Source organism: Centropristis striata, chromosome 21, assembly GCF_030273125.1.
Source record: "Centropristis striata isolate RG_2023a ecotype Rhode Island chromosome 21, C.striata_1.0, whole genome shotgun sequence".
Lineage (NCBI taxonomy): Eukaryota > Metazoa > Chordata > Actinopteri > Perciformes > Serranidae > Centropristis > Centropristis striata.
The window spans coordinates 19,640,758-19,666,164 of NC_081537.1; the positions used below are offsets into that span (position 1 = coordinate 19,640,758).

Below are 25,407 nucleotides of genomic sequence, written 5' to 3' on the forward strand. Positions count from 1 at the left end.
TCTCCTTTTATCTGCAGGAGCATCTCAGAGGAAAAGAACTACAGTTTAACTAACAAGCAAAGTAATGGAAAGAAATGCGGAACAAAGAGTGGACTTAATTAGCTTGTGTGTTTTTAGGAAATCTGCACTTTCCTGCTGCTTGTCGTCATTTAAGTTACAGACGAATCCAACCAGTGGTGGAAGAAGTATTCAGATCTCTTACTTACTTAAGTAAAAGTAATCATACCACACTGTGAAATTACTCCACTATGAGTAAAAGTCCTGCATTCGTATTTTACTTAAGTAAAAGTACAAAAGTATCAAAATGTACTTAAAGTAAAAGTATTCCCTATGCAGAATGACCCCACACAGATTGTTTTATATATCCCAAATATATTATATAGATTATTAATATTGATGCATTTATTAATGACGCCAAGGCCAGGCTCATTTAACTACTTAATACACTGTTATGTGGTTTAATTTATGAACATGTGTAAACATTTTGATTTGATATATTTCATCATGTTAAATCTCAACCTGAAAAGTAACTTAAGCTGTCACAGTAAAAAGTACAGCATTTGCCTCAAAATGTCGTGGAGTAGTAGTATAAAGTTACATTATATGGAAATACCGAAGTACAGGTACCTCCAAATTGTACTTAAGTACAGTACTTGAGTAAATGTACTTAGTTACATTCCACCACTGAATCTAACTAATGATTAGTGATGCAGAAATGCTGTTATTTTATTGATTATGCCACAGAGAAGTGTTTATGTTAATAAATTATAAATTATGTTAATCTACTAGAATTTTTTAATGTACGATTGAATGGGCTTCATCAGGGGTTAGTCAGAGCCTCCTCCACCCTCTAGTAGGTCTAGATGGTCTTTATTTTGTTAAATTTTATTTGTTTAGGCACTGAAAGTACTGTTAAATCAAAAATAGAAAGAATGCCCCCCAAAATTTAGACAATGACTGGACCTTATGTCAGGGATACTGTCTTATGAGCATGTTAACCAGAGTTAAGAATGAAAATGAGAACTTTAAAAAGTCATGGGACCATTTTTTGCCTATGGTAATGGGGATGTATTGTGATGCAAATATGTTGCTGTGGTGGTGCCTGAAATATTATTATATTCTGGTTTAGTATCTCCTTGTTTTCTTTTCCTTTTTAAATTAATTTTTTGGTTCGAAACTCACTTGATGAATGATCAATCTGGAGACATACTACCATACTGTATAATACCAATGCTGTCTGCTCTATTGTTATTGTTGTGTATTATTTACATGAAAACTAAATAAAAAGTTGAATTACAAAAATGAGAAAAGAAAGTGGTTAGATGTAGGTATATGGTTTGAGTTAAATAAATTTAAAATGACTAAATTGGCAAAATTACACAGTTAAGTTTAGTAAAAACAAAGATCACCGTTTGGATTCTCTGAGAGGCACCGTAAATAAACATACATTTAAAAACTTGAAATCTGATGCATAATAAATCTCATTTTAATTTCCAGTCGCTGGGCATTAAATACCTCAAGCACGTCAGGACACTTGATATAAAATAACTTTTAAAGTTTTATTTTACTCTATAAGTCTGTCACGGGACATGAACCCTGGTCTCCTGAGTGGAAATCCTGAATTTAAAGGAGTCTTCCACCCAAAACTTGCTCCTAAGACGTCCTTACATCCTCCTTCGCTCCTGTAATAATTACTACGGCCACAAGAGGTCGCCATACATTAATTATACTTAATTGCTTATCTGAACTCAGGTCACAGGCCACTGGACGATACCAGCTGACATTAGACAAGAGGTGGGTACACCCTGGACACATAGAGACAGACAATCATTCACATTCTCATTCACTTCTACGGGCAATTTAGAGTCACCAATTAGTAAGTTACCCAGAGAGAAGCCACGCTGACACGGGGAGAACAAGCAAACTCCAAACAGAAGAGCTGAAAGCTGGATTTGAACTCACAACCCTCTTGCTGTGAATCATAAATGTAACATTTAATTTGCAAGAGGAGGAATTATTGGGGTTATTTGACCTTTGGAACGTGATTCTGTGTCACTTTAAAGTTCTCCTTACTCATATTTTACAGTAATACCACACTGAATTTGTTATATTGTTTCTGATCTCAAAGTCTCCCACATCGGTAAAGATTAACTAACAGGCAGATTGTTTTGAATTGTAAATATTAACAATTTTTAAATTGTTTGTCCAGCAGGTCTTTTTGTGAAATAAAAACTGTCCACTGGAGAGATCTTCCTGAAGAAGCGTCTACCTGATTAATATTTAATTTAATATCATAATTACACTTTTTTTTTAAAAGCCATCAGCCATCTCTTTTATGCCTCTTATTATGTGGCCTTATCAAACTGGAACCTTTTTTTGTAATAGGTAACGTTGCAAGAGCAGTATCTGTGCACAAATGCAACCACAAAACTGTACTTACAGATTTATCTGAAAGAAAATGCAATTCTTTCATTATACGAGCGTGAATAGAACTCAGCAGGAAATATTATCATTGTCACAGTGAGGTGTAATGTCTGGCAGATTTCTGGGGTAGTGTGCATCAGCTGCTCAGCATCAGATGGCTCCTATAAAACACAAATACAAACAAGCCACCAATTGTATTTAATTAACACAAAAAAGGCATGTATCTTATGTAACGAGCTCTCGCTGCTGCTACTGACTGTGCCGGTTGATTTCTGCCCTCCATGACCTCCTCCTGCTCCTCCTGCTCCTCCTGTTCCAGGCTCCTATTACCTCCTGTGCATTTTGTCTATCACATGATACTGCTGCCTTTGTGATTATCACTCTCCCAAATTTTCTGCAGTTTTGACTTCAGTTATCAGTCTGAAACTGTCTATAGACAGTTTGAATTGTCATTCTGTTGTTAACCAGCATGTTACAACTCCAGGAGCCTGAAACTGAAGCAGTTAAATGGATTTCAGCCATCAGTCTTTTATTCATTCACACTGCTGCTTTTCCTACTGTGACATGTTCAAAACATCCTCCATAAAAAAAGATTAATTGTCCTTCCTCTCATCAACCTCTGATCTCTAGACTGACCTTTGCACCTGCAGCATCTTCATCAACCTCTGAGTATATATACAGTCATGGAAAAAATGATTAGACCACCCTTGTTTTCTTCAATTTATTGTTCATTTTAATGCCTGGTACAACTAAAGGTAAATTTGTTTGGACAAATATAATGATAACAACAAAAATAGATCATAAGAGTTTAATTTAAGAGCTGATATCTAGACATTTAACATGTTTTTCTGGATAATAACCAAAATATTTAATATTAATAATTTCATTATTATTATCTTTACCAGGCATTAAAATGAACAAGAGATTGAAGAAAAGAAGGGTGGTCTAATATTTTTTTCCATTTTTTTTCTTCTGTAGCTTCAGTGGTAAATGGACTGCACTTACATAGTGCTTTTCTAGTCTTTGCAACCACTCAAAGTGATTTCCACTATAGACAGCTACACTAAACGGTGCCATTTCACTCACACAGCGATGAATGCAACATCGGCAACAACTTGGGGTTCAGTCTCTTGCCCGAGTAACCATAGCAGCATGCCGTCTCTGTCAGGGATCGAACCGCCGACCTTTCCAACAGAGCCACAGCCGCCCCACGGTGCCTTCTAGAAAATACATTTCTATGTTACTGAAGAGTTCTTAAAATTATGTTGTGATTGCAAATGTAATCCCAGCCGAGATTTTTGCAGAGAGAAAGGCATTTCGCTCGCTACTCATGTTTTTCAGCTCTACACACCATACATTTCTGCAGGAGCGCCTTGAAATTAGTAAAACTCAATATCATTACAGGTTTTTTCCCCATTGTCTGATACGATTAATTGAAAGGTAAAACTGTTCCTGACTCGTCATAAAATAACCGACCAACATCCAGGAGAAGCTACTGGACCAGCTGGTGGTGCTTCCTGTGATTCCTCCTCTGTCTGAGGGTCTTATGAACCCACATGGATTCCTGTTTCCCTGCATCCAACATACTACTTAAGAACAGACTCAAGCTACGAGCGAGCAACTGCCCTCCGCTTGTGTACCTTTTATGCCTTCTCAATAATAAGGAGGTGCAGATCTGTCAGTTTACTTCAAAGCCAAAACAAACACTGCAATTACCACTTATGGCCATAGGTGTCAGCAAAAACAACCAACAGAGATTTTTTTTGAGATTGTAACTATAACGCAGAACTTCAGCATTTAAATAAGTTATTTGGACTGAAAATGTCACTCAGTGTTTTGTTGGTTCCTGTAGCTTCAGTGCAACTTAACTTACGATTCTATGTTACTAAATAGTTTTTAAAATGATGTTGTGATTGCAAATGTAATCCCGGCCAGATTGTTGCAGGACTCTAACATCACTGTGCTGTGTGTGGTTACGTTCAGGAAACCAGAAGCTTGATATTTGTATAACCTCAGCTGCCAAAAAATGAACAAAATGATTAAGGTATCAAAGTTTTCAGGATCAACCTTTTTCCTAGAATACTTAGTTTCATTATGTTGATAGAAAACACAATTTGTTCTTTATTACAAAACGTTTTTGCTTTTGCAAATTAAAAAGTATATAAATTTAATTTCTAGGAAGCAGTGGTGCTGCAGTGGAGCCCAGCTGAAAACAAAACATCAGAAATGATGAAAACTAGTCCTGCATTGAGTCCAGGAGCCACGTCATCACTGTTTTATCTGTAGTGTGTTTGTTACTGCATGCTGATTGCTGAATGCATCTTTGTTTCTCTTTTGCTTTGTCAGACAATTCAGATGTCTGCTTGTTTTTCAAAGAGTTTCCTCACTGCAGGAGATGGTAGCTTTGTGTGTAGTGAGATTTTTGTAGCATACTCAGGAACACTTCATCTGTATAATAGCAAATTATATTTAAAATTAATCTCAAATAAACTCGAAAGTGCCAAAATGTGAGTATAAATAAATGTGGTATTCTGATTTCCATGTTTATCTCTCATTATTAAGTCTTTCTCTCCCTCTCACACACACACACACACACACACACAAACACACACACACTGCTGGATGAGTGAGCCCATGTGTTTGTGTTTTAACTCCTTAAGCTATTTTATTTTCACCTGTGTTTACTCAGTGCAAAGTTGCTGAGCGTGTACACACACTTCACCTCACAGCACCTTGCTTCACTCATTAAATTTCACACATTCATACAAAAAAAAACACCACAACTACTGCTGCTGCTGCTGCTGCTGCTACTGCTGCTGCCCAACAGCTTCACTGCAGCAGCGGGGGGTTAACTGCCTTACCCAAGGGGCCCTCAGGGGCCAGCAGGCAGCAGAGCGTATTCACTTACTATCAATAAATGCACTGAAGAGAAACCATTGCTGCAGCAAATTCACTGACAGCAATTTTAATCATTGATTGATCAGTATTTTTCAAGTAAAATAGGAATTATTTCAAGCTTCCAGCTCCTCAAATGTGAGAATTTGCTGCTGTTATTGAATACATTTTTATTTTGGTGAGACGAACGAGCATTTTCAAGACTAATTGTAATCTTAATAATTGTCACTATTTAACATTAAAATATACATTTTATAGAGCAAGGAAACAAACTGTCAACAATAAACACTAACTAACTAACAATATACACTAACTAATCAGTCATTCCATTTTGCAGCTGCACTGCCAATAGTGTAAGCCTGATCTTAACCTCAACTTTGACCCCTCAAACTTCACTCACTCACTTAAATCAAACATGCAAATACAGACACAAAAAATACACTGCGGCCAACATGCATCTCTGTACTTTAACATCCAGTTTATCCTCACTTATCTTTTCTTCTGTGTGTGTGTGTGTGTGTGTGTGTGTGTGAGTCTGAGTCTGAGTGTGTGTGTGTGTGTGTGTGTGTGTGTGTGTGTGTGTCCTTGAAATGGCCCACTTCTCTCCCCGTTGAAGCCGATTTGCACGCCTTTGTTGAGGCATTTTCTTCATTTCACAAATAAACCCTATGTCCTTCGCTTTCTCTTTTCATCTATAGCTCTCTTCCTCTCACCACAGACACTCTCTCTTTCCGCCCCTACCTTATCAGACTCTTTAATTCCGCTCTTTCTCTCGGCAGTATCCCCTTTTGTCTTCTCCTCAGTTTTTTCATACTGTATACTCCTCATCCCTCTTTCTTCTCTTCTCCTCCTTCAGCAACTTTTCTTCCTCTCGACTATCCCTCTGCTCTCTTCAGTTCTCCCTAAGCTTCTGTCCCATCATCCTCCTCCCCTCTTCATCTTACTCCTGCCTCCCTCTCTTCTCTCTCTCTCAAGCCAGTAGTCAAGAGGCATGTGTGTGTGTGTGTGTGTGTGTGTATCGAAGGTAAGTTTGTGCCAGCTGGAAGTCTTGGGAGGAGGGGAGAGAGTTGTGTGTGTGTGTGTGTAAAGAGAGAGAGGAGATGCAGCAGTAACAGCGCAGTGTGAGCATCTCCACACACACACAGTGGACTGGATGTCCACACTGAAGCCAGACAAGCGTCCGTGCCAAAACCCACCGAAACACGCAAACACCCGTTAATATGGCTCTAATCTCATCCCTGTCGTGCTTAAATATCAATTTACTGCAGTGTGAAGGAGGGGGGAGGGCACGTGAACTGTGGCTGCATGAGTGTGTGTGTGTGTGTGTGTGTGTGTGTTAGCATTTTGCAGTCAGTGCAAATTATGAAGTATGCCTAGAAAGGCTGGGGAGGTTGTCTTTTGCAATAATGCACAGAAATATCACACAAATCTACATTGTAAAGACAAATGTCCAACTTTAAAGGGAATGTTGCCAGCTGCAATATGTATTTCTATCATAATTAGGTATAAAGTGTGGAAAACACCTGCAGTTTTTGCTTGTTGTCTGTGTTTTCGGTGCAAAATTTGTTGTTCCTCCAGATCCGAGCTACGCAATTTGACGTAACAGTGTCAAAATCGGGATTGAGGAGGAACTACAGATTGCTATTTTAGCTTTGGTAGCTGTGGGAAGCAATGCTGCTCCTTTTTCTCGTGCTAGTTCAGTGAAAGAGAGAAGCTTGAATTCAGAAGGTGTGCGGTTGTATCTTTGTTCAGGGGTAAAAACATTTTCTTTCTTGACATCTTGTGAGTTTATTCTGTTTATTCATTAGGCTAAAATCGATCTATTTATCTAAAAAGTGAAGTTGCTGCTGGCGTGCAGTGCATTCTGGTACTTGGAGGCTCACCCAGCACAACTGAGCTTTTTTTGGTCAAAATAGTCAAAATTTTTGGTCAAAATAGCACACACTGAGGAATGCATTGCTTACCACATTATGCATCAATAATGATTGCACATCCACTTAAAAGATGTTAAATTTTGCCTTTAAAATATCCTCAGTATGAGGGGTGTCCCGGTGGCTCACACTGGTAGAGCGCTTACCATGTAGGCTGAGTCCTTGCTGCGGCGGAGCCGGGTTCGAATCCGGCCTGAGCTCCCTTTGCCGCATGTCTTCCCCTCTATCACCCCCTTTCTATCTATCACTATCAATAAAGCAAAAAATGCCAAAAAAATATATATATATATCCTCAGTATGTAAGTGTGAGAAGTATCAGAGACATTTCAAAGGAAACATATCACTGTCACTATTAAGCACAATAATTTGAGCTTAAGTTGTGCAGTTTTATCTAAAAAAAAAACCTGTATTTTTATGCATTTTTAGCATGGAAATCTGCTTTTTTCCCATACAATACAATAGACAGCTACTCAATTAGTTGATTGGCAGTAAAATAATAGCTAACAAGTAATATTTAATGCAAAAACAGCAGGAAATGCTGTTTCAGCCTCTCAAATATGGATATTATCTGCTTTTCACTGTTTTATATCATATTAAATAGAATATCTTTGAGTTTTGTCCGTCAAAACAAGACATTTAAACACGTCACCTTGGACTTGGAGGAACTTAGTTGGACATTTTTCACTTTTTTCTGTCATTTCTGTCATGATCAAACAATTAATATAGTAATCAAGAAAATAATCTCTGCAGTTGCAGGAGTGTTAGTACAGTCAGACATGTTTTCAGTGTGCTGCCTCTGTACCTCCAGCTCATTGGATTTTGAAATGAAACAATAACTATGAGATTAAAATGGAGATTTTCAGCTTTAAAATAACAGTATTCACACACATCAGATAATCACTCTAGGATTTGTGCCCTTTTTTTTAACCACATCTGTCTTTTTTAGGGGATAGAGTAATCGGACAAGTTAAAATGACATAAAATCATATAAAGTCATCGTATTTAATAATGCAGTGACTGCTGAAGTCTGTGGGCTGGAGACTTCACACAGACATTTGGTTTGTTCTGTTGATGCTCTGCAGGCACTCTCACTTCTTTCTGAGGATTTGGGCCAAAATCTGGTCTTCAGCAAATGTAGAAAAAGTTTGAACAAGGCTCCAAAATCTGTAGTTTTGACTTTGTTACTGGCAAAGAAAATTGCAAACAAATTTACAAGTAAAATATGTCAAAATTGGTTTGGTTAAACACACCCAAATAATAAAAGTTGACCCAGGCTAGTACAGGTACATCTCAATACATATATGATGGAAAAGTCCATTTCCAGTAGTTCAAGTCAAACAGCCCCAACCAAGTATTGAGTGCATATAGATGGACATACTTTTCAAAAGCCAACATTTCCATATTAAACGTACTTTTTAAAATTGGTCTTTTGTAATATTAAATTTTTTTGAGACACTGAATTTTAGGTCTACCTTAAATGTAAGCCAAAATAATTATAGTTAGAAGAAATTTAATAAATTAAGACATGAAATGTTTCATCCCGCGTGTAATGGATCCATATAATGTGTTATTTCCACTTTTTGAATTTAATTACTGACATAAATAAACTTTTCTATGATATTCTAATTTATTGACATGCACCTGTTGACTGAGGGCAGCTGAGGCCAGCAAAGAAAATCTCAGTGAAAACCACGTCGGTCCTCTAATCTTTGTGTATTGTGTGTGCGTTGTGTGTGTGTTTATCCGGCTGACCTGCAGAGCGCTGTTGAGGAAGCAGCTGTTCTGTCCCGGCTCGTTGCTCAGGCCTTTGCTGGGTGCGATAGAGGTCATGGTTCTCGGGGTCACCAGCCCCTGCACCCCGCCTACTGCTCCGCCACCCGACGCAAAGTAGTTCCTCTTCCACGACATCACTACCTGGACGCCCCCGTTTCCACGGAGAGGCGGGGAAGGGGCGGGGCAGCAGACCAGGCGACGGCCTCTATGTCACTCCCATGAGAGAGAACGATGGAGAATGAGAGAAAAGACGAGGAGGAGGAGGGAATGGAGGGAGGAAGAAGAGGGAGGCGGCGGCCGTAGATCGAGGAGATGCGGTGTGTCTTGGATGGGGATTTGGCACCCATACAACCCTCCCCCTCTCCAGCCGTGTTTTTACTTTAAATCTGTCCACTTGCTGGAGCCAGCGGTTGGCTTTTTCTTCTTTTTTTTTTAGCTCCCTGGATTTAGCAGTTTGTGTTTGAGGACATGAGAGAGTGCCCAAAGCGTCCTTTGGCAGATTATGTCAGATAAACGTTGATTGGGCAGCACTGCTACTCCCATGTGGCGACCCCTTCACTGCCACTTCTTCTCTGTCACTTCGCCTGTAAGACACAAAGACCAACCTGTTAGGAAACATACAAAACACCAAGCATTGAGTATAAACAAATAAAAAATAACCATCTAGGGGGTCCATGGGGCCCCTCCGGGAGAAAATGTTGTTCATATAATAGTACAATGTGATCAATCTTGTCCACTTTGAGAGCTAAATGTGAGCAAACACCTCAGATAACATTTTTCACAGTCAACAGGGCATCCAGACAGTGTTGAAAAATAGCTAGCTAGGGGGGTCCGGGGTCCTTCCCCCTGGTCAATTTTTTTTCATGAAAGCCCAAATTTGGTGCCTCTCACACATTCTAATGCCACTATTCCATCATATACACTGATCTTAGTCATTGCCTATTTTTATTAATTACTGTTTGTTAATGTAGTCATCGTCACTGTAAATAAGAGAAATCTCAGTGCCTTACGAGTTTAAATAAAGTGTTAAAGTTTATGTTTACGCTATATTAAAGATATGTCCACCGATTTTTGTTGCTATCCACAGCCGTTTCATCTGGCACCACTTTTTCTCAAACGCAGAACTTCCATGTTCCTACGCATAAGCACATGTCTATGCTTTATGCACTGCAGCAAATCAGAAGAATACGATACGAGTTCTACGGCTGAGAAAAAGTAGTGCTATATGAAACGGCTGTGGATAGCAACAAAAATCAGTGGACAAATTCTAAATATAGCGTGCACATAAACAGGTATAACATTTTTTTAGGGTGGGCCTTTGTTTAGGTGGTTAAAATCCATTTCTTGCAGTCTCTGTCTACAGCAATACATTCATTTGTTTCCTGCCTGGAGCATGTCTGATGCTCCAAACTGGGAACACGCAGACCATCATCTACTGCAGGGAATACATCAACTGTGGGTAAGTACCTCATACAACCCCACAACACAACTATCCCTTTAAACACCAAATTACATTTTGGGGGTTAAAACTGAAGTAAGAAGCCCTCTCCTGGTTTGAAAATGTAACCACTGCTACTAGGCTTGTCCCACCTGATTGATGATGACATAGTAAAGATTTTAAAGTGGGTAAAAAAATGTCTCAAACCCGCCCTAAACTGGTGCAAGGCTAGTTCAGCTTATTTGCACCCAAGGGCTATATAAAAGGTTCGGATCACTCGGATGAAGCTGCACGCAGCAAGTGTAGCCAGAAAAATTAAACTCATATTGGATGTGAGCCAAACAAAATGAAGAAAAGCGAGTGTTTGTTAGCTTGTTTTGCTGTTATTCCCCTGTTAGTCCCCTAGTGGCCAAAAATTGATCAATGTCAACATTACTTTCATAAAAATCAGTGTAGCAATGCATGAGTGATATGACCGCTAGGAGAATTCTGTTATGTCATTTCATAATCGGTACTTAGGGACATTATCTGCAGCTTATACCGGTTCAAGCATCGCTGTGCACAGCTTCCGGATGTGTCTGTGTGTGTGTGTGTGTGTGTGTGTGTGTGTGTGTGTGAGGGAGAAAAATAAAGCAGTTTGTGTTTGTCACCGTACAGTAAGTGTGCGTGGGTGTGAGTACATGAAGTTGCATAACACCACAGGGCAGTAGCTAACAGATCCGCAGTGCCCCCCCTCCACCCTCCCTCCGTCTCTTCCCCTATAGCTTCCCCACTTTTGGCAAGGCTCCCTATCCTGGTTGCCGGGTTGCACTGCCGCCACAGCACCCCCCTTTGGCTCGAGGCCAGAGGGCGCAGGGGATGCTGCGGCGAGCAGGCGAGCAGCGTGGGCTGTCACTATGGTTATGGCCACATGGGACTGGGGCGGCGAGGGGGCGGGACGAAGGTAGGGGCGACGTCGTGACAAGAGAAATGCCTCGGAAATATGGAATTATGCAACATTGCAATGTCACTTTATCCACTTGTCACATAGTCCGACCGCATGCTGACAAATTATCTATTTAGCCCTCTATCTACATGAAAAACACAGAAATTCACATTCGATACATGCATCCATCAGCAAACAAGTCCAAATTGCCAGAGGATTTATAAAGGGATTTGGCTGGCATGGCCCCGGTGTGCCATTTTTTCCTCTACAGCACAGCATCCTGAGCTTCTGTCTCAGCATACAGTGTGTGAGCGAGAGTGTGTGTGTGTCTCCCGCTGAGCCTGTGTGGAGTGTGTGATCACACATCCTCTCTCCGACTGCACCCTACAGCCACACACAACCGGGATCGCTCTGGCAAGCCTTTGCACAAGCGCTGTTTATGTGGCCTGTGTGTGTGTGTGTGTGTGTGTATATGTGTGTCCACATCTTCAGCTAGTTACCATGGAAATAGGCCAAGCAGCAGGCACGCGGGGGGAAAAGCCGAACCATGTGATTCAACTGAGAGACACACACTGTGCTGCACTGGTTGAGAAGGCACACACAGACAAACACACACCGAGACACACAGGGCTGGCGAGTGATGATGATGTGTATTGATGGTGGAGAGTTCCTGGAAGCCAGAGTGAGTCAAGGCACAAGTCAATCAAACTCCCTGACCCTGCGCTGGCAGGCATAAGGAAACCAGGACCTGTGGTGGCGGCCCAGACAGCGACCACACACAGGAGACATTTTCCACATGAGATGTTGAGGTGAAGATGCTGGCTGGACATGCAGACACAGACACAAAACATGTCTGTGGTTTATCTTGGTCCCAGTTTAACTTTGAGCATGTGGAAATCTTTAAGAGTCACGGTGTGGATTGGTCAAGTTTAGGTTTGATTTAAAGGGCTGGCACACCCAGATTACAAAAAAGACTTATTTTTTAATTAGCTTAAGTGATTTCTGTAGCCACCCCAATACAATTAAGTTGAACTGATTTTAGTTTGTGCTGCTCACAGCAATGAAAAATGACATTTGTGGGGCGTCCCAGTGGCTCATCGGTAAAGGGAATATCATAGAGTCTTAATCCTTGCAACAAAGTGGGCTGGGGTTCGAATCCGACTCGCACTTTCCTCTGTCTCCCCCTTTCACTCTATATACAGTCATGGAAAAAATTATTAGCCCATTGTTTTCTTCAATTTCTTGTTCATTTTAGGTACATTTGTTTCGACAAATATAATGATAACAACAAATCATAAGAGCTGATATCTAGCCATTTTCCAAGGTTTTCTTGATAATAACCAAAATCATCATTCTCACTGTCAACAGCTTTTATTATAAAGCTAAATACTTTAAAACCAGGAATCTGATCGAATCCCAATAAATTATTCGGGGAATGATAAAGTGAAAACAGATATTTATTCTACCCAAACTTGCTCTGATTGACATGTCGCATTTATATCATTGTGGGTGGCCACAAGATAAAAATGAGATTAGACTCTGATTTCACTAACTTGTAGTTTCTTTTGCGACATATTGTTAATAAGTGATCTCTCTATTCTGTAGTTGGAGCAGAACTCAGCGCCGCAGCGGTTTCCACAGTACTTTAAAAAAGAGAGAAATTGGACTATTGCATGCAATGTTTCTGTAATATATTAATAAGGTAGGCCTGATCCGAGTGCTGCTTTGTCACTCTTTGCCTAGATATCAGATTTAAAGAAAGTAAACAGACATTTCCCCCCTCAGAGAGGAATCTGACAAACACCTCTCTAGTGACAAACTTTGCACAGATACGAGTCGAGTTAAGACATTTTTACGAGACATAAACAGAAGAACAACACATTTTTGAGAGGAGTGAATATTCCTAAGGGATCCAAAACTCTTTGCATGTTTAGAAACAGAAGCAGGGAACTGTGCTTTATAGTGATTTTGTTGAACTGATCTTTTAACCTCCTGAACTGCACAGACATACTGCAGGTGCATTATTACAGGCCAGCATTATTCAAACCCACAAAATTTTACATTACTCTGTTCTCATGAGTTTAACATTTCTAAATTTAACCAAAAAGGTCAGAATGAATTAAAGATACGTACTGTATAAAATTATATTATGTAATGGTGCAGCCTGCACAAATGGCACCTTGGATTTCCATACACAGCGTGACCAAAACATTGGAAACGGTGACCTTGTGATGTAATGCAATAGAAAATGTTGGATTTGTGTTGACTTAGGATGCATTAGATTGGTGTGTTTTCTCCCTTGTGTCCCGTTTGTTTACATATAAAGTACAAAGGAGCAGAAACCTGACAATAAAATGCTTATCAGTGCAATGAAACCACAAAATACAGCCTGAAAATTACCACAAAAGTGACCAACAAGTATTGTGTAGATAGCCAAAGCCTGATATATCTGTATCCTCTGTACCATAGAGCTCCATTGTTGACCAAAAACTATTATAAAACACTAAAAAGAGACAAGCTGTTGTACTGGGTGGCTCATTGATGCTCCATTATAATGAACACAGGCATTGTAAATTACTTTGACTCAACCCCTCCTGTACCAGCCTGCTGCTCCAAATAATCGGTAGAGCCGCAAAATGTGTAATAATCCGCCACTGAAAATAGTCCCCATAAATGCACAAATAAAGCCATAAAATTACCAAAAAATACATTTGAAAAATAAATTAATAAATGCACCATTTACTAGTGTTTGACTGATGTTTTGTAAAAAAAAAAAAAAAAAAAGTATTGTCCAGCTGTTTCAGGATATTACTGAAACTTAAAGAAAATAAAGCTTATATTTTTGAACCTATTTTTAATGATTTATGTCTTCAGTAGTAATCATTGAAGAGTTTTTTGGTGTTTTTGTGTGATTTCTTTTGACAATAATAGAAATATATATTACCAACCTTAAGAAGTTTAACAAACAGAAGGACTCTAAGGAATTGTTTAAAATGTACACATTTCTTTATTTTCTGGTTATTAAAAAAGTAGATGTCAAATCTGTGAAAAGCCATTTTTCCCATTAAAGTCAAAGAGAATTTTAAAATGACGTATTAAATAAAATTAGTGATGGTCGGATCAGGTTTTTTGGGACCGATATCGATCACTGATCACCTAAAGCCTCACTGATCCGATTACCGATCAGAACCGATCGATCACGTGGGACGATATTAATATTTAGATTTTACTCCTTTTCTTCTTCTTTTCGCTCGTCTGTTTCAGGAGATTGTTGTGTTCTTTGGTGTGAAATGACTTCAAGTGCCTAATTAAATTTGTCGTGTTGAAACTGGTTGGGTTGTTTCTCCCACGAGGCACTAAACGCTTGCATAAATTGCAGCTAGCGTGTGTGACAGCGGACTCACTCACTTTGAAAAAAGTTCCTTATCGCAGACATGTTGTCGGTGTGTGTAGGTGCATGCAGGCTGCGTGAACACAACACTTCTTCGTTTTAAAGCGGCAGCATTTCGGCGCACTACCGCCACCTTTGGATCTGGAATGTATATCAGACCATAACAAACACTTGTAAAGCACATGTACGTAAAATGCAATTGGATCTGTGATTTTAACCTTTGATCTGATTTTTCGATCGATCGTTTTTTATCATATCAGGCCGATCCGATCAGTTGCCGATCGATCGGCGTCATCCCTAAACAAAATGCGAATTAGCCATCAACTTGTTTAGAGCGAAAAAAACAAAGCTGCAGTTTTGGTCAGAAGATGGCAGTGTAATTTATTGCTGTAGGCTAATCCAGCAGTAAACAGTAGTAGAAGAAGAGAAAACAACAACGACAAAAAAAAGAGGTTGCTAATCAGACAACTTTGGCCACCCACAAGAGAAAAATGTAGAGAAGTCTTCGATATTAGATTCATATTGGCAACTTATAATTGTTATTTGTACAGCTAATCAGTCATGTGATTTAAACGTTTGCTAAGTCAGAACTTATTGCGAAAAAAAGGCGTTTCCATCTTCTGTTTAGCGCACTAACTATTTTACGAAAAAGACAAAAAACACCTCAAGCTAGGGTAAAAACTTTTATGCGCATTTTCGAAAAGTTTTATCAAATTTTGCTGTTTCAACACAGCTAATGAAACGGAGTAATCCAGTTGGGAAGGTTGGGTTTACTCTTCAGCCACTGGTCTTTATCAGTTTGCATCTGTATGTAAGTGTGTGGGTCAGTGTGACAGCAGATGATCACTCGTGGATCGATAAAAGCCAGCGAGGGCACAGCTGGGAGCTCTGAGGACAGACGGCTGTTTACTGTCACCGCAGCCGTTCCTACTCCTGTCCAGTAATGTTCCTTTTCCTCCACACATTCCTATTTCTCACCTCTTTTCACATTTTCACCTTCTAACCTACTGCTTTCCTCTTCACCTCCGTACCCTCTCTTCCTTCTCTCCTCTCTAGCACTCTCTTTCCTCTGAGCTCATTAAGCAACAAGCAGAACTTGAGAAGTTTACAGTTTACCCGAGGACAGAATTCGAATGATGGCTCGATGCCGGTTTGATACCCCAGTGACGCTTCTGACTGATCCTGAAGACTGATCCTCTGCCATGAATGTAAACATTTTGTTCAAACATCTCTCCACATCCATCCATCACTCTGCCGATTCATCCAATCAACACTGGAGAGAAGTGGCACCAAATAAGACACAATAATCATGCTTTCTGTGCATTATTCTCACCTTATCAGGGTTAAAATTAGTTATTTCTCATGCTCCTCCCTCCATCACATCTCTCCAGCTCGCTGCACTTTGGAGAGAACATGAGTGTTTTGGTGATAAATTCTTGCATAAATTTGACGTCATTTTGTTTCTCCCGTTTCTTTGTGGTCTGTTTTTCGAACAGCTGGGTTTCCATTCAAGTATGATGTTAGAAAAGCTGAATGAAAAAAACAAGATTGTCAAGTATCTCTTCTAGATCTTACAGAGGATTTTATGCTCAATTATACTCTATTTATATTCATCAAGAATAAAACGGATGCAATATGTCAGTATGAGAATATTGGGTGTCTATTATCACACAGAATGGGTCCCAAACTTTTGGCTTGTGATCCTTTAAAACAAAGCAAATGTTGATTGTGAGATTTTGTCACACGTTGAATATATCCATGGATTTTGAAAAAGTAAAACTATCCAGAGGAGAGTGCTGCAGGAGTTAATTTGTTTGTAATTCCAGTTCCTTTGTCTTAAAGTTAATGGTTTGGTTTCAGTAAGATGTCTGAAATAAAGGACTGTGGTGAACACAAGCTTAAGATACTTTCAAGTTCTACGACATAAAATAAATCATTATACGGCATTAGTGCTACATTCATGTGGTGTTGGAATAACAGGAGAAATGAGTTAACATTGTGACTTATGGCAAGTCTTCCTAGTTTTTTCTGGTTAGTTTGGTTTTGATTGGTTAATCAGTGCTAAAACGGGGGGTGACGTCATTATTGACAGCTGTTATTTAACATTTTAATCAATTAGATGTCTGAAATAAAGGACTGTGTTAACACAAGTTTAAGAAACTTTCACGTTTTGTTCTATGATATAAAATAAATCACTCAATATCCCACTCATTACTTTTTAAGCTTATGTCTTTAAAAAAAAAAGGCAGGTTGCTAACAAGTTGGTAAATGAGACTACCGAGGTTGTTGGTGACATTAAAGTCATGTGAAAAGTCATCATAAAAGTGATGTTTGTTTGAGAAGATTATAATCATAAGTATCATAAACGTATTAGCATATGTTTAACAATATTGCAAAGGAAAAATCCAGTGGGTTTTGTTGAGGAAACCAGGGTGAAGCTAACTTACATGCTGGCCTACATGTCATTATTGACAGCTGTTATTTAAAACTTTTAATCAGTTAGATGCCTGAAATACAGGACTGTGGTTACCACAAGCTTAAGAGACTTTTAAGTTTTGTTCTACAATATAAAATTAATCACTATATACCCCACTCATCAGTTTTAAGCTTTTATGTGTCTTAAAAAAGGCAAAAAAATCAAATTGTTTTTTGTTGGGGGAACCAGGGTGATGCTAAGTTCTGGCCTACACATGTACAAAAATATGTCATCCCCGCAGCACAATATTTCACAATAAAAGGGCAAAGCCTGTGTCTTAATATACACAATATGGTCAAAAAGTATGTTGGCAGATTGCGTGTGATTGTTGAGCAACTTATTCTAAAAACACAGGCACTAATATGCTTCTATTAGTCTACAGCCACAATTTTGCCGATATGGCGTTTGTGCTGCATCCATGTGGTGTTGGAATAACAGGGAAAATGAGTTAACATTTTGACAAGTTTTACTAGATTTTCTGCTAGAAGATTTTTTACGAGAAGTTTGGTTCTGACTGGTCAATCGGAGCTATAAAACAGAGGGGTGATGTCATTATTGACAGCTGTAATTGATGCTATTCACCATCTAACTTTCCGATCACTTCTGCACAGACTCCAAATGACATCACAAGAGCAAGATGACAGCGACTGCATTCTGGCTTCGTTTCTGAACAGTTGGAGGAATCTGGGACAAGTCTTCCATCTTTACATACAAACTATAGTCCAAAATCATCAACAGCTACACAAAGAATCCGCATCTCGCTCATTAGTCTAATTTGCTCGTTCGTTCTCCATTTTATGGTCCCATTTATTTTCCTCAGCTGAAGAGAAAACATCTCAAAAACCGGCCTCAGAGTCTGATGGAAATAAAAAAGCTGTTAATGACAATAATCTGAATTTACTGCCACTGTTTCTGTCTCTCTCTGTGCTGTGAGTTAGTGCGGCGCGGTGACGGTGACACGGGTGTCATGCAAGCTGAACAAAGAGCTGATATTGTCTCTGAGGACAATAGCCTGTCTCTCACACTGTCTCCCTCCCAGTCAAGCAAATAAAAGGGCGAGAAGTATATTTATATATCGCCGTAAAAGAAAGAGGTCTTGATCTTTTCTTTCACAAACATGCTTCTCCTTTGGCTGCACTTTCCCTCCCATTCACTTCATCCCAGCTCTCTGTCTTTCACTTTCTTCCACTGACCTCTATTTTTCATTCACTCTCTACACTTCTTCCCCCATTCATCTCTGCCTCCTTTCCATTTCCGAAAAACTTCACTTCACATGCATGTGCTCTCTCTCTCTCACACGCACACACACGCACACACAGTGGTTTCCCTGTAACTGGGTTATGTGTAACTTCAAATAGCCTTAGTTGACAATAGGGAGAGCCCAAAGTTCATCCTCCCCTCTGTGCTCCTCTTTCTCCTCCTCCTTCCCACTTTATATCTGAAGAGAAGTTATATATGTTGTGTGTTTCCAGTGTGTGTGTGTGTGTTAACATACAGTAGGCACACGTGCGGCTGCATGTGTGAGCATATTAGCGAGACTGAGGTCTTTTTTTTCGCAAGCTTCAAGGTCATTTCCCCGCTCAGACTCTGTAACATTAAAGTGTATGGGAAAATACACACATAACTGCGTGCACATGCACAAAACACACAGACAGACACACACACACACACACACACACACACACACACACACATGCACGCTATAACCTAGATGCAACCCATTATCGCCATGGCTCACGTGCACACCCAATCCTATTAGTAGAAAATATGAAGAGGGGTGAATATTTGCTTAATATTTAGGCGATTACATAACCATCCTTATTTATGATGCATGCTGGGAATCATGTGGGGTTTTTTGCAGTTTAAGAGGAGGAGAGGAGAGGAGAAGAAAAGGAGGGAAGAGGAAAGGAAAGAAGGGGTAACAACAGACAAAGTAAGGAGAGGGAAGAAGGGGAGAAGTTAGGAGAGGAGAGGAGAGGAGAGGAGAGGAGAGGATGTAAAGGAATAGAGGAGAGGTAAGGAAAGGAAAGGAAAGGAAAGGAGGGGCAAGGACAAACAAAGAAAGGAGAGGGAAGAAGTTATGAAAGAGGAGGAGAGGAAAGGAGAGGAAAAGAGAGGAGAGGAGAGGATGTAAAGACAAAGGATGAGAGGTAAGGAAAGAGCATGAAAGGAAGGGAAACGAAAGGAAAGGAAAGGACAGACAAAGACAGAGAAGTTATGAAAGATGAGGAGAGGAAAGGAGAGCAGGGGAGGAAAGGTAAAGAAAAAAGGAAGCGAGGACAGAGGATGATAGCAAATAAAAGAAGAACAAAGGTAAAGAAAAGGAGATGAAAGTTAAGGGGGTAAGGAGAGAAGAAGAGAAGAGGTGAGAGGAAAGGAGGAGAAGAAAGGGAACAGGAAGGAAGGAAGGGAGGAAAAGGGAAGGAGAGGAAATGAAAATAAAGAAAATTGAGAAGGGATATAAGAAAAGATTAGAGGGAGTGGGAAAAGGGAATAAGTGGAGAGCAAAGGAAATGAAAAAAGAGGAGACGAGGAGAACAAGTGGGTGGGATGAAGGAGAAGAGAGGAATAAGTGGGACATTAGATTGAATAACCAGCCACATGCCAAAGAAGACCAGCGACAAGAAAAAGAGAGGAAGAACTCCAGTGGATGTAAAGGTCAAAGGAGACATATGAGCGTGTCTCCTCCTTTTTCATCCTTTGCCATGACTTTATCTGCTCTTCCTTATTCCTCAGCCCTCTTATAATCCCATACATGTGAATCAAACTCTGACCACTGAGGCGGGAACACATTGCACTGAAATGTCAACAATAGATGAATTTCTGTGGAAACGGAAACACACGAGCAAAGATCGTTCACACATGATCACGTCTAGGAAGAAATACTCTGAGGATTTAAAGCAATTAAGTGAATTAAATCAACTAAATTGATTCACCACATGATGTCTGCAAACAACTGCAATACGTCAATGAGACCTGGATATTGATTGTTTCTCAGAGATTAACACATTTGGCCAGACATGCTGGATGGAGGCTTTGTGTTCGGATCCTTTTTCCACAGATAAAGTCTGAAATACAAGAAACAAACATATAAACTATTAACAGCCAGACAACTAATGAATGAAACTCAGCCAAACAAACGACCAAATAGGTCTTCTACCCATGTTTAGCTTTCAGGTGTCAGGCAGCCCCCTCTAGTGGCTGTCTTAATAATGACATGATCAAAGGAGGAAGTGAGCTGATAATGTATAAAGAGCGATAAAGTCTGTTAAGTGAGGAGGCTGAATGGGAGAACCATCACCCAGGAGACCGTGTTGGCGTCACCATATGCAACAAAAAGTAACATGGAGGTATTTTTACCTTAACTGTTGGTTATGTGACATTGTTACATACATGACGTAACTTAACGCAGATGGTTTGTTGCCTAAACATAATCTAGTAGCTCTGGGCGCTACATATATAATTTATTTATTTATTGTAAAGCAGCCTATTCTGTTTTAAGGTATGAGGATGCATTAAAATGCGTCTGACCAATATGGGATTTTTGAGACCAATACTGATTTTAAAGAGGGAAATGTCATCAATAATCGATATGGTGGCTGATATAGTAATTTTTTAAGCTGAAATGAAAAATAGACCTTTTTAATGTGGGTTTGTGCACCAATTTTTCACCCCTCTGCAAATGTACCCAGGGAGCTATTTTCTCAAACATAAAACTTTATTAAATCATATTTAACATTGTTATAAATTATATAAACAATGCATTGTCAGCCAATTCTATAAATGATAATTGAAAATAAGGAATAAATAGGAATAAAATAAACAGCTAAATAAACACCATTACTGTTCAGTTTCAGTCAATTTCTGACTTTTTTTTTTTTTTTTTTTTTAGAAACAGCATTTCGGGGCGTCCCGGTGCCTCACACCGGTAGAGCGCTTACCATGTAGGCTGAGGCCTTGCTGCGGCGGAGCCGGGTTCAAATCCGGCCTGAGCTCCCTTTGCTGCATGTCTTCCCCTCTATCACCCCCTTTCTATCTATCACTATCAATAAAGCAAAAAATGCCAAAAAAAATAATCGTAAAAAAAAAAAAAGAAACAACAAACACAACAAGCATTTCTAAATCAGGCCAAGCAACATGTTCTTCATCATATATTGTGTAAAAAAGGTTTTCATAACAGCACATATCAGAAAGCCTATACACAGATACCAGCCGATAATATCAGTCAACAAATATATATATGTCAGGCTCTAATTAAAACAACCCAAAAATGGATCCAAAAGTCAAATCCTGAGCACAGAGCTCCTTCTTCTCAGCTCTCAGTGTCAAGAAGCCTGATTGTCCAGCATAGAGAAACACAAACATTACACATATGAGTGGTTTAAGTATTTAAAAAAGGGGTTGTGGGGAAAAAAGGGCCAGGCTTTTGGGGCTAAGAGCAATATATAAGGTGAATTGAGTTTTCCATCCAGGGCATCCCCACTACTGTTACAGTATAAAAGGCTGTAAGGCCAGCAAAGCAACGGTGACAGCTCATAAAATATGGAAACAGCAGAGTATATAAGGACGTGTCAAATCAAAAAAAGTACAAATATGGGCATTGAGCCAGTGTTTTCATCTTAAACAAGCCTATTGCAGGCAGCACATATACACACATTAATGCACACATCATATTACAGGGCTGTGTACAGGCAAAATATGATAAATATCATGAGTTATTATGATTCAATATCGATATAATGTGGTACTGTAAGCAAGGTGACATATTGCAAACAGAAAAGAACACACCACCATATGCATTAAATCTGAGGGTTTTTTAAAAATCCACCTGTTTCGTATGTTATCACGCAATCAAATGGTCGTGGTCAGTCAGCTTGGGCAGTATTTCAATACACCAGGGTATTTAGAAATCCAAAATATGATTTTTAATACCCACAAAAAGATAGACGCTGCTCTTTCAGTCTATTTATGGTATTCACGCTGTTTTTTTAAAAAAGTGTGTAATACACAACAGTCACCACCAGGGGTCAGTCTCTAGGCAGCCTCGCTGAGAAACATGGCGACTTACAGAACTTTAAAAACTGTTTGGGTTTAATCTTGATGACATACCAAACTGTTTTGGGGAGATTTTTGTCATTTTAGTTGCAAGAGAGCCACTGACAAGCATGTAGCCAGCATCACATTTTTACATCATATAAATTAAGGATTAATTTCATCCAAACCAGTATTGGTAGTTGTTGGAAAAGTGAAAAGATTTAACTAAGAGTGGTTTGGTGCTGAAATGTCAGAAAGACGCGACAGTATGAATAACATAACCTAGTTATCAGTGATTATCATCCTCATAATGATGGGTTAGCAGGGGCCTGCTCCAACAGGACCATTCATTTTCAGTTTCATTAAGTTTAGGTGTCGAAACTGCTGTTCATGTTCGGAAAATAAAAAGTGTGTGTTTAGATTTATGTCTGAACATCACCTTAAAGATGACTTGTTGAATTGGCTAAACTACGAGTTTTTAAAAAAAGATCATGGTTGGGATTAAATACCTTATGTTACACACTTCGGGACACTTATATGATGTAAAAATAACACAAATTTACCTTTTGTATTTAAACTTTAAGTCTGTCACAGTCTCTTGAGTGGAAGTTTTAAGCCTATAACAAGACTTTTTATGAATTCTATCTGCCACAAATATTTGCATATACCACTAATTGACAATTTTTTTAAGAATCAGTATAGTATTCAAAACATAACACTACAACACACACTACACTTAGGAGTATGGATGTTTTCTCACACTCCCGCTATGTTATGGAAACTACAAACTTCAAAAACAGTACACAAAGCAAAACACAACTGCCTTCCAGAGTGTTTCATCTCCAAAACTGAAATTGATGATAAGTCCAACTTAAATGTCAAGGCGACATTTCAGCTCAGTTTGGAGGGTGTGAAGCTGTGTGTGTGTGTGTGTGTGTGTGTGTGTGTGTGTGTGTGTGTGTGTGTGTAGTTGGTATTCCTTATGTTGTGGGGACATAAACCTGTTCAACCGGCCACATTTTATCCCTCACGTGGAGATAAAATGCTGGTCTAATGCCAGGTTAAGCATTTATTTTAGAGTTAGCTATTATTGGATAGGGGGTTTGGGGTTTAAGCATGTGTGATAAGATGAATGTGATGGCCTCATAAGTAACCAAAACAAAAGCATGTGCTCCTGCCTAAAGATGGGTATAATGAGCAGTACCCTATTTTCTCTTTTTTTTGGGTGAGTATTCACGTGTGAGAGCGCGCGTGAGGCAGGCAGCAGCAGAGGGCTGTGTCACCATCGCTAATGTGACGGCACTGTAGGCTGGCGGTGATGCGGGCCCGGTAAGGGGCCAAAGTCATCAATCACGCGGATCGAAACCGCAACGTTAAATCAATATCGGCCCCCGGGAGCGATGACAACAGAGCGTGAATCCGCCTCGGTAAAAAGGCTGCGGTCTCTCCGTCATCCATCAACAAGTCCACACAGCGTACAGTCCACCAAAACACCTAAACACGCAGCACGGGACGGGAGCCACGCGCACAGTAGTGGCATGTGAACAATAACACCTGTAACCGTGATGACACCGGGGTGAACTTAAGGGGCTGTTGCCCGTTAAAGCGGCAACCAGTGTGCAGCACGAGGGGAGAGCTGCTGCGTAGAGAGAGGGATGACCAGCTGATAAAATAATACAACTGATCAGATACGGAGCAACAGAAGGAGGGGAGCCAGCACGAGGAAACACCGCTGCTTGTGGTGCTGATGAGAGTAATGATGATGGAGAAGATGACATCCTCTGTCACGAGAGTACATCTGTTGAGGACCACATCTGGCCGACACGCTGACTTTCCCTCCCAGAACCACACACACGTAGATAAAGACACACACACCTACTGATGGTGTATTCTGTCCGGGCACATGCGCGTCCCCCTCGGCCTCTCTTTGCAGTGATGGAGCCCATGCAGTGCGTATAATGTGCAGGTTTTTTACTCACCCCGGGTGCTGTCGCCGCCAGACTCCGTCCGCTCGCGTGTCCTACCGTGTGATTAAACGGGAGAGAGGGCGAGCCGTGGGCACATCCAGCCCCCACCAGCGCCATCCAGCGCTGCGGTCGCGGCACGCCGCTCTCGCGATACCGTGCCATCTTTTCTAGCTCTCCTCCTGGAGGGAGTGTGACGTAGCGGTTTTAGTAGGACGGTTTGGGGTTTTTTTCCTTATTCAGCCCGATGCCGCCGTCTTCTGGGCACGAGGCGAAATAGGATGGTGATGATGTCATGCCGTAGCTGAACGTATGGCCCTTTTACCTGTTTGAGCACACCTCTACTGTCAGATATAGTCATGGAAAAAATATTAGACCAGCCTTTTTCTTCAATTTCTTATTCATTTTAATGCCTGGTACAACTAAAGGTACATTTGTTGGGACAAATATAATGCTAACAACAAAAATAGCTCATAAGAGTTTAACTTAGGAGCTGATATCTAGCCATTTTCCATGGTTTTCTTAATAATAACCAAAATCATTATCAAGAAAATCATGGGAAATGGCTAGATATTAACCACTAAATTTAACTCTCATGAGCCTTGTTTTGTCCCTGCTTTCTCTTATGAGCTATTTTTGTTGTTGTCATTATATTTGTCCAAACAAATGTACCTTTAGTTGTACCAGGCATTAAAATGAACAAGAAATTGAAGAAAACAAGGGTGGTTTAATATTTTTTTCCAGGACTGTAACCTGCTGCCAGCAGCACCAGCACAACGTCTGTTTACTTTCACCAGTTTACACACACACAGCCTGACACAGAGCAGGTGAGAGGTCATGGGGACTCGGTTTAGTGTGGCAGGGATTTTTAAAATCACCTATAACTGAGAGAAAGTGCCATCACAAACATTTAAAGAAAACAACAGTAGGCGTTTACAGAAATAGTTCAGCATTTTGGAAAATACCCTTATCCTCTTTCCTGCCAAGAGATGAGAAGACTGATATCACTTTCATGTCTGAACGGAAGCTGCAGCCAGCACAAAGGCTGGAAAGAGAGAAAACAGTCCATGTATTGTTCCACAGTGACTGTTCCTGGCCAAGAAATAGGTTGGAGGGAAGAAAAACTCACATGTTTAAAGTTTTGTACAGAATAAAC

At 40.0% G+C, this 25,407-nt stretch overlaps 1 protein-coding gene across 1 annotated transcript in view; it reads right to left on the reverse strand.

The window, feature by feature from the left end:
• The window catches only part of usp54b (ubiquitin specific peptidase 54b), a 75,748-nt gene extending 51,421 nt beyond the window's left edge, over positions 1-24,327 (reverse strand). The window contains exons 1-2 of the mRNA XM_059324515.1: positions 24,267-24,327; positions 9,003-9,607 (exon numbers count right to left, since the gene is read on the reverse strand). Coding sequence (XP_059180498.1) covers positions 9,003-9,158 — 156 coding nt within the window. The 5' untranslated portion in view covers positions 9,159-9,607; positions 24,267-24,327. The remainder of the gene's footprint in view (positions 1-9,002; positions 9,608-24,266) is intronic.
• Between the last annotated feature and the right edge of the window lie 1,080 nt (positions 24,328-25,407).